Below are 18,278 nucleotides of genomic sequence, written 5' to 3'. Positions count from 1 at the left end.
CGCTGCTGAATAACTTGTTTTAGTCATGTGATGCGAAAAATGACCGTTGAGATAAGTACATCATACTCCGCTAGCTTGAACAGAACTCGAACGGGCAAGAAAAAAGCGTTCCGTTTAACTGAACTTTCGTTTAAGCGAACGACTTGAAAAATCATGACCTGTCGCATTCTTCCAAACACGCCGAGTCTTATTACTGGGGTGCAGAAAAGAACGAGACTGCGTACTGCTTAATTTTCTGCGGTGTTTCTTCTTCTAGATATGTGCGCATGCGCAAGGGGTTGCCGCAAGGGGTGGCAGCGCGTGCGGGGCCACTAACATCAGTGGGATTTTCACTAGATTCCCTATTTCCGCCACGAACCTCAGGAATAATAGGGAGTTTTAGAATCGGTGACCCTATCGGTTAAAGAGGGGGGGGGGGGGGGCGACAGTGTGCAGGCCGGGACTATAACGCAGTTTGGTTTATTGTTCTGCGCCTGTGCACTAGCGCCCCGCTATCCCCTAAGCGACAGTGTGCCTTTATTCTAAAAGTCTCAAATTGCGAGTTTTTTAATAGGATGGCACTGTCGATTAGCGGGATAGGGGAATAGCAGGGCGCCAGTGCGCAGGCGCAGAACAATAAACCAAACTGCGTTATTGTCCCGGCCTGCATACTGGCGCCCCGCTGTTTCCCTAGCCCCCTAACCGATAGGGTCACCTTGTTCTACAACACCCTAGTGTCGTTAGCATTCTACTGAGAGCATGTGGCGAATGTGTCGTCTAACAGCTTGCAGTTTCCGATAGTCAAACGGAGGTGGCGATCTGACTTGAACTGCATCGATGTTGGCTGTGCAACTTTCTGCCCATCGGTCATTTATTCCCTGCCAAAGCTCTTGTGGTAAAAACACCGTTACAAAGTCATCTCCTTTGCGTCAAGTTTGCAGAAAAATATCAATACGGCTTTCTGTTTAACCGAAGTGTTTATTGCTGCTTCTATGGGGTTCCATCAAAAGTCTATACCCTAGTTCTGTTTATTCAGTAGTTCTCTTCAAGCGAGTTTTATTTAACCGGAACCCACTTTATTGCACGCTTGAAGCTTTGAAAGCTTTATCAAGGTACTGCATCTCAAACAAGCTTATTACTTCTCATTCCCTGCGTCGCTCGCTGTGAGCAGCTGTTGATGAGTGCAGTCGGCTCTTCCCCTTTTTCATTTGTACACTGTGTAATTCTGAAAACATGGTCTTCCCCATCGTCTATACGGACCGTCTGCTTGATAATGTGCTTTTTTGCGCCTCCGCCAAGGCATTTCTCAAACGCTGTGCGTTGCACTTGTGTGTAAACATTGATGTCTTCATTTCAGAAGCCACTATCTCCGCTGACTTGAGCGCGGCCTTTGGGTAGTGCGTGTTTGTTTCGGCTTTTGTTTTGTTTTATGAACTGCGTTTCTTGTCCTGCGCTTGTCTGCCTTTCGTTGGGGCTGTCTACAGCACTCACGCCCACCTTAAGACAGCCAAACGTCGCAAAAGGTGAAGTCTGCGGCGCTTGGCAAGGGCGTATGCGAAGGCTCTTGCGGAACGAACATGCTCATCCGTGCGTTTTGAGAGTGTCTTAAGTTCGCGTGAAAACACAGTCTGAGGCGCAGAAGAAGTTGAGGCTTGTTTTCGAAGTGTCGTACGAAGTGGTGACGCGCAACATTTTCCAGTAGTGTGCTCATGTTGTTCACAGCAGCGTGATACGGAATGTGTCATGGACAGCGTCGCTCACGTGCTGTTCGCTGAAGGTCCGCCAACTAAGTGGTAGTTTTATCGCTCTCTATAGGATGGTCTGAACGCATGTACAAAATGAAAACACTGAATGCATTGTGGCGCGACGAAGAGATGAAGAAAGCACTGGAGCGCATCAGGCAGCGTCAGTGCCACCAAGCATTTTGGTGTCCCTAAAGACGCCCACCACAGAACTGTAAATTCAGTGAACTGTAAAGTATGTGATGGCAAGAAAATGCATCTACGTTTTTTAGAACGTAAGCATGCACCGTACACCGACAATGGAACGAACTCTGTTCGGTCTCCCCTACAACCGCGTACAATGCTCGTGTTCACGATGTGCGAATCAAACCAAATAGGACGTCCACTCGACACGGAGGAGGCGAAAGAGTGACAGCCGTGACACTCGGACAGAAGGTTGCGAAAAAGTCGGAAAGCTGAAAAGAATCTCGTAGCCAGGCTACTCGCGAAGCCTGGCAGTAGAACTGCCTGGTCTGCAGCGGGTCATCGAACAAAACAGTGCCTGGCTCTGTCTTAATGCAGTGTTTATCATGCCGATTGGCTCAGAAAGATTATGTTCGTGCCAATGGAGCCGATTGCGTGTGGATTCACGGCAAGACTGCGTAATATCTTGATTTCTGAAGGGCGTCTTATTTACCCTGTGCTCTATCGGATTTCCCCCCTGAGGTTGGGGCAACATTTATGTCATAAAATTTTACTGCGTTCCGCTCCATCTTGGCGTTTAATATCTACTGAGCGGGATGCCAGGTCAGTACTAAACACTTGTTATGTTTGTTCCTTGGTACCTGGGAATAATAAAGCGAAGTAGTAGTAGCGGTGTATTACAAAAAAAATATTAACGAAAACAGAAAGAAAAGATGGTGCTGGACTGCGACAATTGCTATCTACTAACTTAAGCAGGCGAGCTGCATGCGGCCAGTGGAAATAAAATGGACAGGGAGATTATAGGTAGGGTAATTGCAGATAGGAGCGACAGCAAGAAGGAACTTGGCAGAGCTATGCACACTATCTGAAAATATAAAAAAGTAAACATGATAACGCCTTACTATGGTTGGCGTAATGCCGATGAGAGCTGGCGATTCTGAAATCGCTGCGTACTACGGTTACACGCGTGCAGCTGAGAGCGCACAATGCGAGGCGAAAGTCCCAGCGTTTGTGTTTGCGTCTCGTATCGCTGTTCGTCGTGTGGTTTGCGCTGTTTTAACTATGAGACTCATTGCACTCTTGCTTGCACTCGCCGCGCTGCTTTCCCCGTATTTCGACTGTGCATACTTTCCCTCTGACGGCAAAATAACGTTGCTCGGGGAAGCGATGAGCACAGTCGTGGCCGGCGAAGAACCCACGTCACCAGGCGCATGTTGCAGGAATCACGAGGGGTGTCGCCACGTGTATTTCGCTTTTACGCAGTTTTCTGGCTCATCATTGGGGTGTGCGAATAGTACTTTTTCGAAGACGAATCGAGCCCCGCCGCGGTGGCTCAGTGGTTAGGGCGCTCGACTACTGATCCGGAGTTCCCGGGTTCGAACCCGACCGCGGCGGCTGCGTTTTTATGGAGGAAAAACGCTAAGGCGCCCGTGTGCTGTGCGATGTCAGTGCACGTTAAAGATCCCCAGGTGATCGAAATTATTCCGGAGCCCTCCACTACGGCACCTCTTCTTCCTTTCTTCTTTCACTCCCTCCTTTATCCCTTCCCTTACGGCGCGGTTCAGGTGTCCAACGATATATGAGACAGGTACTGCACCATTTCCTTTCCCCAAAAACCAATTATTACATAAGACGAATCGAATGTGAATAGGCTAGCATTGCGGAAGAATTGAATACGAATAGTGTAGTTAGTTAGAAACCGAACAGAATACGAATCGAATATTTGTGTGATTATTCGCTGCTTGTGCAAATGTTCGCACGAAACTATTATTCATGCGAAACACCGAAGCGCTAGTGGCTGCGCTGTGATGGAATTACATCTGTAAATTTCCAAACATGCTACACCATTCCCACCATAGCACGAAGTCAGTACATTAATTCTGTTACCGTCGTGCCACGCGCATAGGAAAATTTCTTTGCTTCTGATAACTGCAGTAAACAAGCTGTAGCGCTAAATGTCAGTTGATGAGTGGGACGAGTGTTGCAGCCTCTGATATCGGGGATGAAGGTAGGTTTTGGTAAACAAGGCTGAAGCCTGTCTCGTCGCCCTATTTTGAAGGCCATATGTATGGGCATTATGAACAGCACCCCACAAATGGACCGCTTCGTGGAGCTGAACTATCTTTCTTGCAGAGACAGGTCGTGGCAGCATGCTATTCGCCATCGGAGTGGGTCCTGCGTGTGAAACAGTCGTCTAAAAAAGAAATGCGGCGTGCCCTATTCGAAATTTGTGCCAATAATTCGAAAACTATTCGAAAACTTGAGAAAGGCTTCGATTCGTGTTGAATAATTTTGGACATGCATTATTTGATTCGTTCACTGGATGGAACAGAGGGATATTCGATTCGCTATTCGAAAATTTGGAATATTCGCACACCCCTATTTATCAATGATCTGTTTTCGGTAAAAATTACATATATGCTATCACGTGACGCTAACTTGTCAGTCTACTTGGCTTTGTGCTCCCCTCTAGTGTTCCTTCAGCGCCACCACCGCTACCTAGCTAGGACAATATGCCAAAAGGTAAGTTTGTTGGGCCAGTTGGTTCATGATTATAGCCAGGAAACGGCGCGAAAAATGGGACAGGAAGACACGAAGCGACAGACACAGTCTTCCTGTCCTGTTTTTGCCCGCCGTTTCCTTGCCATAAACAATATGCCAACTTTTCTGACAGGGCTTATCGTCGTGCCGTCGGAGGTCGTGGTTTCGAGGAATCTCCAGGAAAGGGGTGACGCCATTGGTTTTGTCCCTGTTCCGCCTTTATCGGCCAGTTAGGCCGCGCTGATGGCTGGCGTCGACGGGGGCGATCGCCACCCGTGGCCAGTCGTATACGTAATAAATGACGCCCGTCGGTCGCTATCTTCCCACTTGTTCAGTCTGTTCAGCTAACACCAGCATTGTCTTGGTGACGAGGGGAGTTTCTGCGCTTCAGGTCGTCGCATATCCGCGGTGATCGCATGCTATGACATTCAGCATTCTCTTGAGGCCTGTGATGGTGGCGTTTATCACGAGACCGAGGGCGATAAGGCTTGCTGTCCCAACAAAGCAGCCACTGAACTCTCTGGCGGGCGTAGTTTTGACGGAACAAGCAGCAGCAGCGCGTCGCTGTTTTCTCGTTCTTATCAGAGAAACGCCAGTTTAAAACTGCATTGTTTCGGCTTGAGCCATTATACGAGGTGAACCAGCAAGGAAGCCCGAGTGCACAGTTCAGGACCCCTTATTCGATGCTATCGTTGTTTTCACCATTACTTCAACGTTCAAGCCATCCTTTCTCCTGACGCCAACAATGCCGTAAATTTGCCTACGACTTCTTACGTCTCCTGCGACGCCATATTTTCATGCTTGCCTAGTAGTTTGCTTTGCTCGAAACTTCCCGGTTCATGTCATAGCCGCGGCTTGTTTCGCAGAAACAGCATTCTCCAGTGCGTTGACTGATTGATAAGTCGTGGCCGAAATAGATCCAGGAGAGCGCGGCCACGGTGTCAGTCAACGATATCACTGAAGCATGCACTGGTGTATCAGTATCACTCTTGGACTGCCGTGTTCTCTGAAAGAGCAATTGGCATCTCTTCTGGCCCGGCGTGAGTTGTGCCGTTGAGACATTGCCTCCAAAAAATAAAACAGGAGTAGCCTACATAGTTGCTACTTTGTCTCTGCATCTGTTCGCACGTTCTGAGCTTCGTGGTCGATGCACCATGCATCTATAGCTTACTGATACTGCGGTGCAATCGAAGAGTTCGACTTTGAGTGGCTCGATGTGCGGAATCTTCGGCGTCGTAGTAGTAAGTGTTTCGTTCAAGAAAGCTCGATGACGTCGCCACTCGGGTATCTTGCAGCCACCTTCTGATCGAATGAATACCAACGTTACGTGTTCACATTGTGACTAATGTGAGCACGGCAATGCTGTTTTCCACCCAATGAGAATGTACTGCGGTCACCTGATCCAAGGTCCCGTATGTGCGCGTGCGAGTGGATGGGGTGGGGGAGGGAGGCCTAAAGTTATTGCTTCCATTTTCTTTCGCGCGACTGTGAGCAACCCTTGGAAGTTTTTTTTTTCTTCTGGCGCCCTTTGGGAATGAGCTGAGCATGTCCAATATTCGTGGACAAAAATTTTGATTGTTCGAAAACAGCAAGCTACTCTTGTGGAAATATTGAAGGTAATGGTCCATTCTTCCGATGCGTAGCGAAATGTTTCTTTTGGGGCGTTTTTATCACGCGCATCGAGCAGTTAAGACTGCCATAGAAAACCAATGAGGACGCTAGGACGCTTTTGACGGTAGCAAAAACATTAATAGCAAAAAATGCGAACCTGCCGACGTGAGATCAGCGGATATATTGATTGTTATAAAATGAAAGCTTCCAGTATATGATAAAACAATTGTGTTCATAAACTCTTTCTCGTTCAGAAATGATTTTTTCCAGAATTTTTCGGTATGAGACAAAAAGGAACAAGAAGGAAGCCTATGACTTACCCCCGTGGCGTTCGCGTTGCAGTTAATCACTCTCAGTTACGAAACATCTTCAAACTGCTAAGCCACTTACTGGAATACTTCTTCTGAGCAGCCATCCAAGTCCTCGCGTGAGCATGAGAGCAGCTGTGCAATGCGTTTGTGGCGCAGCTTGCAATCGAATATATAGTACCTCTAACGACCATTGTCAAGGTAGCACCCGTCACAAAGACATACGGAGCCGTTCATGATGACAAAACATCTCTTGCTGCTGCTGCCCGCTGGAGAAAAAGAGTATAACTGCCGTATTTACCGGGTGTTTCACCCTAGATGCTCTGCAATTTTTAAAAATAGTCTTTTTGAGTTGGATGAGGCGTTTTACAGCGTGATCCGTTATACGGAGCCCTACTCCAGCCGTCGCGTGGGTGAAGCCCGTCCAAGGTCACCGATCAGAGCGTGGCGAGGGAAGAAATATGAGGTAATGAATGGAGGGGCGTTGATGTGAGAAAGGAGGGAAGTAGGGGGATAAAATGCAGGGACGTTGTTGCCAGCAGAGAGATTGAAAGAAGAGATAAACGCAGCGATTCCGCCCGCGCCGCTCGCTATCGGCCACGTGAGCCAATGTGATCGGTTCTGTGTTTCTCTCCCCTCTCGAGTGGCTGCAGCTCGGAGGCGAAGTACTCGATGAGAGGGACCTTAGCTAATATTCTTTCCCTGTGCAGCTGGAGAAACAAAATAAACCGAAAAACCACCGCCGCCGTTTGCGCAGCAGCTACCCTTCTGTTACTCTTCTATTAGTCCTCTCAAGAGAAAAATAATATACATAAATGAAAGATAGAGGGAGCCTGAAACTGCAGCGCGTTGCCGAGGCTTAACGCGAATGCAAGAATGAAGAAGACGCTCGTCGCGCTCGTCCTCGCGAGGCTGGCCGTCGACAAGACACAGCTGCGCGTGACCAGACTTATAGGAACGGCGGGCGACGAAGACCTCGCAGCAGCGGAAATGGCGCCGGCGACAACGCGTAAAGGGCAAACTTTCAGATTCCGGAACTTGGGTCTCGGACGAGGTTCGTGTTAGGAGGGCCGCGCGTGGGGTAGTGCGTAGGAAGCGTCGGCGCGAAGCAGCCGCCGTATCCGCCGCATAGCCACCGGCTCACGCCGATTGTTTGACTGGACCATTGCCTAGTTCAGACATTCTGTAGCGATAGCTACACTACGCCAGCCACTTGGCGAGGTCAGCGTCGCTGCGCGCTGAGCAGTGGCACCACCGTTCCACCAGCTGTGCGCACGCGCGGAATGACGTCATAGCTCGAAGCTTGTGGGCGCGCCTCGCTGCTGCGCCGACGGTGGAGCAGACGCCGCCCGCCTCGTCAGTTCTGCGCATGCGCGGAGTGACGTCAGAGCACGCAGCTGGTGTGTGCGCCGCGCGCCTACATTAGCCACCCTACCTACATTGCACTAGCATTTCAAGCCTTCAGCGTGGCGGCGCCGTGGCCACCGTGGCAGCTGCCTGCGGCGCGGTGCGCCGGCGAATGAGGGAGGAGTGGAGAGGGGGAGAGAGTGAATGCACGTCCAGGGACGAAGATGAAGAAGGAACGCCCAGCGAAACGCAGCGGCGAAAGACTGATTTTGCAATTCGACTGAGCGATGGAGTTCCACTCGGCCAGCTGTAGCTATCGCGTCACTCCAGGTTTAACCAGAGCCAAACCACAGCCATTTTTTTCGGCATAGCATTGGCTGCGGTGTAGCGCATCAGAATACAGCTCAGACCTAATATGGAATAGTAAGCTTTTTAACTATTTTTGTTACTCCTTATTTATCGGAAGGCGTGTAGCCTGCGGTAAGTAGTATTCATATCAGTTTTGAGAATTTCGAAAACGCAGTTACCCTCGGCGCTGTGCCCCAACAAACTTTGGCTACATCGCGCCAAAATACATGCGCTTTCGAAGAGCTTACAGTCAAAGAGAACTCTAGTTTGGGCTAGTTGGTTCATGATTCACAAAGAAAACGGCGCGAAAAACGGCGCTGGTCCTGTCGTGTTTGTTTCTCTTTTGTCCCCGTATTTCGCGCCGTTTTCTTTGTGAATTACAGGCAAAGCTACCCCTCCAGTGCATGTAACTATCGAAATAGACAAAATTTGTTGGACCACAGTGCAGAGGGTAATTGAATTTTCGAAATTCTAGAAAGTAGTATGAATTTTACTTAGGGTGGACTACACACCTCTCAGTAAATAAGGAGACTAACAGTAATAGCCAAAAAGTTAACTATTCAGTAATAGTTATCCAAGCTACTAGTTAGACGTTTTCACTGTATTTAGACGCGCTACACCGCTGACAATGCTATGCCGAAAAACGCCCTTCTAACTCAAAGAGCCTTTTTTAAAAAGGGCAGATCATACTTGGTGAGCCATCCGATACTCGCAATATTGGTTGATAAGTCGTATAGGTTAATTTCGGGACCCGGAGAAGGTGGACCGACGGTGAGTCCGAGCCGCCAACACGAAATATAGGTGACCGGAACTCATCACCGCGCGTTTCGTTTTGTACCTAAGCCAAAAAAGATGCCTAGACGGGCATAAGATCTCTTCCCCTCTAGCGCATTCCTCGATGGGAATTGACTTTATTTTGTTGAAGTGGAATAAATTGATTCCCGCCCCCCCCCCCCGGTGGCGTTTAAACTGTCGAATAAAGACAATGATAAAACAGAAGAAAAAAATAAAAACCACGCCACCGGCGGGATCCGAACCCACGACTTCTGAATATCGAATCCGGCGCTCGTCTACCAACTCAGCTACGGCGACGGCTGTCCAATCTTCTGCTTTCGTGGGTATTTTTGTTTTGCGTGTAAGCGAACCTTGAGAGTGTTCACCAGCGCCACCCTCACCTATAGCGGTGTATGTAGCACGTCTTGTAATACCGCGAGTATTACGTAGAACGTCATCCAATGGCGTGGGTGGAAACTGTGCGAGAGCCCTCTTATGCTACCTATGGCATCAAGACATTTCTACTTTCTTATCAATTGATTTTCATCCATAAGGTGATCACACTAATAATTTGTCATTAATTAACATTACAAATTAAAAGAGCCCTCTTATGCTACCTATGACATCAAGACATCTCTACTTTCTTATCAATTGATTTTCATCCATACTAATAATTTGTCATTAATTAACATTACAAATTAAAAAAATTCTCTATGTACCTTGGTTTCGGCGACTGTTGATGTCATAACGAGCCCTTCATTTCTATTCACTTCTCTGCTAAATAGCTCAACGAGGGCCTCGGTTCTGGCAGTCTCGATGCCGTAGGTATCGTAAGAGGGATATCGCACGGTTTCCCCCCTCACCGTTCGATCACGCTCCTACGTGGCACTCGCGTTATAACAGGACGTGCTACGTCTGCTGCAAGGGACGGAGGTGGCGCTGGTGAACTCTCGCAAAGTTAGGTTACACTTAACATAAATCTTACGTCTCCGGCTCCGCTTTTTAGGCACAAACCACATGACGATAACACACAATTAATGAACTGCTGCGTTTTTGGCACATGACCGCTATGATAGCCACGCACGGGGAATAATTCGTTAGTGCATTCTAAGCAGCGGCGTTGTCGCGAACTTTGCAATAAATGCGCGTAGAGTGGTTGCTACTGAACGTACCAAAACTTGCCCTCTCGCGTCATGTACAACGCTTCACACACGTACGCAACTCCGCCGGATTAATTATATAATCTATGCGCACTAAACACACCGCACTTCACGTCGCTATAGCACAAAGCACAATCGAAAACTTTCAAGCAACAGTTCAGACCGCCAGCGCGAGCAGCCATATTTGCACACCCCGGGTCGGTCGCAAGCGATACAGGCGAGCAAGCCGCGGCGCCGGCACCATACTGCACGCGGTTTTTGGCAAACTTGTAGTTGGTATTAGCAAAATTCACTTGCTCAGCATATTTGAGGTTTGTATCTTGTCTAAGCCGTTGGTGTAAAGTGCAGGTTTCATATTAAAAATAATTTTTAATTGTTTTAGACACTACTCGGGCAATTTGTCTCAAGACAAGACTTGACAGTAGTAATGTCAAGCCGTAACTTAAGAAATGTGAGCACACAATGCGGCAGGTTTTAAGAATCGCGACGATACCGGCGCAACACGGAGTTGGTGGTTTGCGCTAAGAAAATGAAGCGGCCTGCTTGATAGGAAGCGTAAAGGTTTGGGCGAGTTGGTGAAACATGCTATGCGAATAGCGCGGCAGGCGACGCGACGAGAAGACTACACGCACATAAGCGCCAACTTTCAACTGATAACCTGGCTGCCAGCTGTCACAAACGTGGCCAACGAGGGCAACAGTCAACTTCCAGCAGCTGGTTTGTGCGAATGGCAGGCGAGTCTTTGGTGGTGCCCGTCAGATAGCGATTAATGCTTTCTCATTTTTCCTGCTTCTGCAAGTTTGCTAATAAAACGCGAAAATAACATTTCCTTTGACTTTCTACAGATTTTTATCGTTAATTGCTTGCTTCGGTTGTTGGACGTGGGAGAAGACGAAGCACTCGGTTCCGATTGAAATTCGAATTTTAGTGTTTAAAACAAATTCAAATGTCATTCGAACGTAATTACATGACATATTTCTATGTAACAGCTGATTACTAGCTTTAAACAATAGTGCTCTTCGTTTCGGATTCCGTTAGAAAATAAAAGCACCTGCCTGAACCGGATCCGGTGAAGCTTAAGCCTTTCAATAGGATATTTTTTTACGAAAATGACGAAAAGATACCTTTTTAAGCTGGGAATAAAATCGGGTTATGTTACGCGTATGATCCCCAATTTGAACCGATTTTATTTCCCAGTGACGGAATAAATTTCTAGAGCGGGGGAATTGTAACGCTATACGTCCCTTTGAAACCACCATTTCGGTAGATTCGTGTTTAGTGTGCATACCCGCCGCGGTGACTGAGTGGCTTTGGCGTTAGGCTGCTGATCCCAAGGTTACGGGTTCGATACCTGTCGCGGCGGCTGTATTATGATGAAGCCGAAATAAATAAAAAAAAAACGCTTGTGCCCTTTGGGATGATAGCGCACGTTAAGAGCCCCGGGCGTTCTAAATTAATCCGGAGCCCTCCGCTGCGGTATCCCTCATAGCCCGTATGTGTCGCTTCGGGACGTTAAGCCCCACAATTCACAATTAGCTTCGTTCCGAAGAACGCGCAAGGAAAGACGCGAGAAGTCAACGCCTTCATTTCGTTCGAGTAAAGTTCCACAAAAACACCTAATGGGCGCAGCGTCACCCGTGCCGTTCGTTAACCCTTCAATACCCGATTCGTTAAGGACCAGCTCGAAGGCGCTGAACCAAATGGAAGGCCCAGGCAGAAGACAATATTTGGTCCAATTTTTGGCTTTCTATTTTTCCCGCAGTGGTTGCCTGAAAATGAGAGGCGAGGAGTCGTTAAACGCTGGCTGGAAGTCGCGCATTCGCGCCCCATTTTTCCTCACACAGCTTCCTTCACTGTGATGCTGAACACTTTTATCGCAAAGCGCTTCCTGAAAAAAACACTTCGACGTCTAACTTGTGCAGTAATGTCACGACGTCAAGCTCTGTGCAGTAATGAGTACATGGCGTGAAAACGGTGTGTCACGGATTCGCGACACTGGACAATAAAGTGTTAACGGTATTAATCCTCCAGGGCTCGCGTAAAGGTTTGCATTGCTATCGCATGCAAAACGGCGCTATTCGCTGCTTTTATCAGTATCTGACGTAGATGGAACTCGCCAGCTGCTGCTGCTGCTGCTGCAATTTTTCGACGCCTCAGCGCTGCCGAGAACGATCACCCGCATTCAAGAGGCATGACTTGCCGTGTGACTGAACGACTGGGAGAAGTTTCGTTTTTACGACGAGACCTTTAGAGCGCGCGATCGGCCCGGTGGGGCTGTTTTTTTCTTGGCATAGGTCTTATCTGAAAATCTTCGGCCAAATGTTTTTAGGGGAATCCCCCAAGACGGAGTATGTTTTGTAGTAGGGGAGTAACTACTGATTGGCACATATCCAAGCGCAGTCATACGGCTACAAAGGAAAGCTAAACAACTTCCACAGAAACTTCGTAGTTAAAGATTCGTCTTGGTCCGGGGTTCGAACCCGGGACCACCGCTTCACCGGGGCAGTCGCTTTATAAACTGAGCTAACCGGAACGGCTAGCTCTTGACAAAGGCAGGGGGCGTCAAACCTTTTTGAGCAGGCTCGAAGCCGCCCAGAACGCAGGACTTTCGTCAGTAACGCCGTTGGCGTTCTCTCCCTTTTTTTGCGTTTGCAGACGGGTTGGCGCCGCGCCCTGGCCTCGTTTCGCGCATTGGTCGGCCCCCAAGTTTCGAGAGCGCGGTTCTGAAAAAAAAATTCGTAGGTGTACCTATACGCGAGTAAATACGGTAGTATTCTTCTGCGTGTGCAGGCAGAGTTCTGACACTGCTGCGAAGCTCGGTGATGCTAACAAACTATCACCGTCTTCTTGCAGCGAAGCTTAATTTGTGTTTTTCTCCATGTGTGCACCTGTATCTGTACTCGCGTATCTCCGAATCTTTGCGGAATTTCTTAGCTTTTGCGTGATTTCATTATTGAGTTTCCGTATAGGACAGCCGAAATAAGTGCGCAGGAACAAAGGGTAATTTTCATCTGCCTCGCGACGTGCAAATATTCATGCGGAGGATATCTTGTTTTCCGAATGTTAATAAAGCTTGCACCTGCTTTTCTCTTCTTGGCGTAGTTCAAGTGTATAGTGAATAATTTAGTGTCGGCCCGAGCCTTTTGCATAAACCACTGGGCTCGTGCTCCTTCTGCTTCAAAGTGGCCGAGCTCTACCGCACTGTTTATGCATAATTCCGGCGACAGGGGGGTGGGGGGGGGGTGGGGGGGGGGGGGGGCAAGTAGCTGCGTTCCAATCTAGGAGATGTGCAATTTTTAGACTTTCACTTCCAATTTTCAGGGTTTGCCGACGTCACATGGTCGAAGCCCTAGACAGTGTACATTTAATGTTTCTTGCGTAAAGACATTTTTGTTTCATTCGCATTGCCTTTCCACATTCAGCCAAATTTGTTCGTGTTGTAAGCACTGTGAGTGACCTTCATCTTCATCTCAGCGTAATCATCATCGGTCATCGGGTCGTGCGAAGAAGACGAAGTGTTGCTAAGCTGTGGCTAGTCGGTAGCTGCTGCTTCGGCCTACCTGAAGTAAAAAGGTGAATTTGCTGGTGCGTTCTTCTGCCTCACAAGCTACTGCTGTGCCCGCATCACTTTCAGCCCCCTGTTTACCCTCGAGTGCAGCGCCATCTTCTGCAGAGTGCTCATCCTCAAGTGGCTCAAGCTTAACCTCAGCTTTAAGCTCTTCCTGCTCTTCTACAACAGGAGGCTCTTCCTTTACTGTGTCTGGGGGTCCCTCTTTCTGTGGCTCAACCTCATGCGACCCCTCAGCAGGCTTGTCTTGCTTGGGCTCCTTGGCTGCGTCAGCTGCTGCATCAGTGGCGGCCTTTGACTCTTCGTCACTAAATATTTCATCAGTTACAGTGAAGGCCATCTGGCTGACATCTTCCTCCTCCTCTTCAGTCTGTTTCTCTTTTCCACTTTTGGCCTTCGCAGCAGCTTCTTCTTTGCGCTTGATATCTCTGTGTCGCCTATAGTGACCCTGTGTACAACAGTGATGAGATTTCAGCTCGGCCTTCAGCAACAACTTGCAAAGTGTGCAAAAGTAGGCACTGACTTCCTCGAGGTATTCCTCGCCTAGAGGACCAGCTGTCTCATCCACTTCATTGTCAAGTACTTCCACGTTCTTGCGATGAAAGTCACCAGCACAGTGTTGCTCATACTGCATGCGGTTGTTAAAGCCCATGCTGCAAGGGTGGCACTTTGGGTACTTTTCATCCCGTTTCACCTTGTGGTCTTCATTCCGCCGATGGTCAAGGAAGCTGCCGTCAAAGTGCACCTCACAAACAGTGCACCAGCCCTTCCCTTTTGTGCCGCTCTTCTTAGACCCTTGATCCTGGCGTGCACTGCCATCTTTCTTGTCAGCAGATTTACCTGCTGGCTGTCCCCTGTTGGGAGATTTCGGCTCGGAAGCCTTAGTAGCAGAACCTGCTGGCTTAGCAGGCTTGCTTGCAGGCTTTGAACCTGTTTTGCCTAATCCTTCTTTATCTTCAGCAGCATCATTCCTCTCCGTGTCCCCACTCTCATCCATAGGCACAGCATCTCCACCGTCAGCACCACCTTGTCCTTCGCCATCAACAACACAGGTTTCTTCTGGCCTGGCCTTTCAACCTCAGTATTAAAATACGTAGCGTCTTGCATCCCTTGTCAACGACGCAAGCGCTCTACGTCGCCTCCTGCCGGTCTCTTGCAACCTCTCCCATGTCCTTCCACACCTTTCGAAGTCGTCGGAATCGACTTGTATGGACCCCTGCCCTTGACTCCAGCTGGCAACCGCTGGGTCGTTACTGCCGTTGACCACCTCACCCGATACGCTGAAACCGCAGCACTTCCTTCCGGCTCCGCTTCCGAAATCGCCAACTTCTTCCTCCACACCATACTTCTTCGCCACGGCGCCCCTCGCCTCCTCCTTAGCGATCGTGGCAAGTCGTTCCTCTCCACCGTCCTCGCCGCAGTGCTTCATGCTTCAGGCACGGTGCATAAAACTACATCTCCTTACCACCCTCAGACCAATGGCCTCACAGAACGCTTTCATCGCACTCTTTCTGATATGCTATCCACCTACATTCACCCTCAGCACAACAACTGGGACTCTTTACTCCCCTTTGTAACATTCGCCTACAACACTGCCGTTCAACGAACCACCACCTACTCTCCGTTTTTTCTTGTTTATGCCCGCCATCCTACCTTCTCCCTCGAAGCATCTTTCTTCACAGCTTCTACTCCTTCTGCCGCGCCTTCCCACGAACAGTTCGTGTCTCGTATCGCCCACTGCCGTGATCGTGCCCGCCTTCAAACTGAAGCCACTCAAGCTTCCAGGAAAAGCACGTATGATGCGACTCATCGCTCAGTGTCTTTCCGCCCTGGAGACGAAGTGCTACTCTGGACACCTACTCGCATCCCCGGCCTGTGTGAAAAGTTTCTGAGCCGTTTTATTGGCCCGTACACGGTTCTGGAACAAACTTCCCCTGTAAACTATCTCATCACACCTGCATCGCCTGTTCGCGATCGTCGGTGTCGCGGCACCGAGATTGTGCACGTGTCGCGCTTGAAACCCTTTAACCGCCGACCTTAAGATTTAATTTGCGACCAGGATGGTCGCTTTCGTTCGGGAGGGGGAATGTTGTAAGCACTGTGAGTGACCTTCATCTTCATCTCAGCGTAATCATCATCGGTCATCGGGTCGTGCGAAGAAGACGAAGTGTTGCTAAGCTGTGGCTAGTCGGTAGCTGCTGCTTCGGCCTACCTGAAGTAAAAAGGTGAATTTGCTGGTGCGTTCTTCTGCCTCACAGTATTCATTTCTTCGCGTGCGGTGACCAATTTTTAACGATAAGAGCATTTTGTATTGCCCTTTAGGCGCGTTGGTATTGGTGAAAATTTAACAAGAAATTGTACTACCAGGTCTAGTAAAACGCATAACGCCAGTGCTTCCAGACAGCATGCGCACGTAGTAATCTTTTTCTTTTGTTTTCACATGTTTCCGGCGATCATCATCAGCATCATCAGCCTAGCTAGCCTATGCGTCCACCGCATGACAAAGGCATCTCCCATCGGTCTCCAATGGGCCATATGATCTCAGGCAATTATCTTATCTCCCCACCTGATTCTATGTCGCCCCCGATACGTTTCGCTTCCCGTGGAATCCATTCGGTTGGCCCGCGATGCTGTGGGATTTACCAGTCCCGCTCATTACGTGCTCCGCCCAAGTCAGTTTCCGCTTCTTTATTTCTGCTCGGATATCATTAACGTGAGAGTTTGCTCTCTCATCCACGCTGCTCTCTTTCTGTCTCTTATTGGTCGATACAAGTTTGTCCAAATTATCCTGTTATGCTTTTTTTTGAGCGGGGCGCATCGCATTCCTGCAAGTGAAAGGGCTGCCACTAGGTGGCAGGTCTCCATTTTTTTCTCTGATAATTAAGTTCCATACGGGCAGACGCCGTGGAAATGGGTGAATCCTCTCAGCTCACCACGGGGCTACCGGGCGCCCAGCATCTACCCACTCAAACGAAGCTCTCAGAAGTGGAGTAATCGATTAGGCAACGAGACATCACTTTTGCACCGGTGCGAGGGAGCCTCGAACTCCCTCTGTCCATCCCGCGCCGCTTGTCCTCTCAAGTGCTACATTCGCCTTCCCGCTTTTCCTCTAATGCGATCCGCTCCGTTCCTCCTGCACCCTTGCTCCCGTAATGTGTGACGTCATGTACTGTGTGACGTCATATTTTACAACATCAACACAGGTCCGCTGATCTGTTGCGTTCCAACGAGCTAAAGCCTGCGAAAAAAAAAAAGAAAAAAGCAGTAATGAAAGCTTTCAGTTTCTCTGGGCACCGCGATGAGGTGTACGCATTTAATTCGGCATTTGCGATGGCTTCCTACTCTGTGTAAACTATCAAGTCCCTGCGAAGAGCCCGTCCTGCGCACATCTGCTCTTCTGTCGCGTATCAGCCCTCGTTAGTCCCGTGCTGTGCTACTGTCTTGGGTCACCTTCACTTATCGGCGATTTCGCTTGTGATACCATTACCGTCGCCGTCTTTGCCACTGAATTCGCTCGTCATCCCATCTTTCCCATGACACCAATTGGTGTTCGTCCTAGCGACCCTGTTCGGCTGCATCAACGTCCTCATCTTTCGCGGCAGCAGGGTCGGCCCTGCGAAGCCCCTTCTCCTGGACCAGCAGTGCCGTTCTTTCCCGGTGCATTAACGACAGGAATCTGCACTTGCATCGCGATTTAGGTATCCGGGGCGACGCGCTGACAGCCACGGTGATAAGGTGACGCACAGTCTCTTCGTCAACCAGGTTCGAAATTATAATTTCAACACAAATAAGAGCGCAGTTCTCCGAATGTAGTTTTCTGCGAAGCAAGGGGCAGCTAGAGTTAGATTAGCTGCCCTTCGGGATGCTAAGAACATTCTTTTCTCGAGGATGCTCTCGCTCATGGTTCATGACGTATGTTCGTACATGACGCCATTTTTTCGGAGCCTTTGTACCTAACGACACATGTTTTTTTTCGCGCCGCATTCAAGTTTTGTGCAGTAACAAACAATGCCGATGACCGCAGGTGTGTCGTCGATGTGGGAGGTAACAACGGCTTTTGTGGCGGCTTCTATCTCGATGTGGCGGACGGCCCATCCTTTGCGTCGCTCCGCTGGCGATTCTGTACCTCGTTGGTGGGCGCCTGTTCTCCAGCGCAGGTAGCTCCCTTCTTGGATGCCGCGCGCAGTGTGCATCCCCTCCATATGTTCTCCACTCCGGGCGTAGATTAGAGAAAAACAAAGGAAAGGAAGGCGTGCTCCGCCGCGGGGCGCTACAGACGCTTTTCGCGAGGGAGTCCCGGCCGCGAAGCTGCTGAAGTGGCAGCTGTCATGGACCGCGCGCTGTAACGCCGAGCAGCTCCCGTTCTGTCGCTGGCCACGGCTGGCGGCCTCTTTCTCGCCCGCGTTCGCGTAGTTTCGGCTTGGAGATGGACGTCGGCGGAAAAAGAGCGAATCTAAATGAGCCGCGCAATAAATCGCGGAGCGCTGACGGTGTAGCTAATACCGACGCTGCCGCTACTAACTCTTCGCGCGTGCCGGCCTGGCGATTCGTAATATAAACCTGTCGGCTGCCGCACCTGCCAGCAGAATTAATTGGACCTGCTGGGCTTACGGCGAGGAGCCGTGTGTTGGCTCTTGACTCGTGCGGCTCCCATTCGGGCCGCTGTATTTCAGCCGATTTATCGCATCAGCGAAGCGCTCAAAATTCTCCATCTGCA

General features: G+C 49.4%; 2 protein-coding genes across 3 annotated transcripts in view; one reads left to right on the top strand and one right to left on the bottom strand.

The window, feature by feature from the left end:
* Positions 1-14,617, bottom strand: part of LOC144115920 (uncharacterized) — a 20,452-nt gene extending 5,835 nt beyond the window's left edge. The window contains exon 1 of the mRNA XM_077650549.1: positions 13,598-14,617. Within this exon, the coding sequence (XP_077506675.1) occupies positions 13,598-14,558 (961 nt within the window). The 5' untranslated portion in view covers positions 14,559-14,617. The remainder of the gene's footprint in view (positions 1-13,597) is intronic.
* LOC144113076 (ADP-ribosylhydrolase ARH3-like) overlaps positions 1-18,278 on the top strand; it is a 176,112-nt gene that overhangs the window by 119,276 nt on the left and 38,558 nt on the right. The window lies entirely within an intron of this gene.

The sequence above is a fragment of the Amblyomma americanum genome, chromosome 1, assembly GCF_052857255.1.
Source record: "Amblyomma americanum isolate KBUSLIRL-KWMA chromosome 1, ASM5285725v1, whole genome shotgun sequence".
NCBI lineage: Eukaryota > Metazoa > Arthropoda > Arachnida > Ixodida > Ixodidae > Amblyomma > Amblyomma americanum.
The sequence above is the reverse complement of the archived record's forward strand: the minus strand, read 5'-3'. Positions and strand labels throughout refer to the sequence as shown.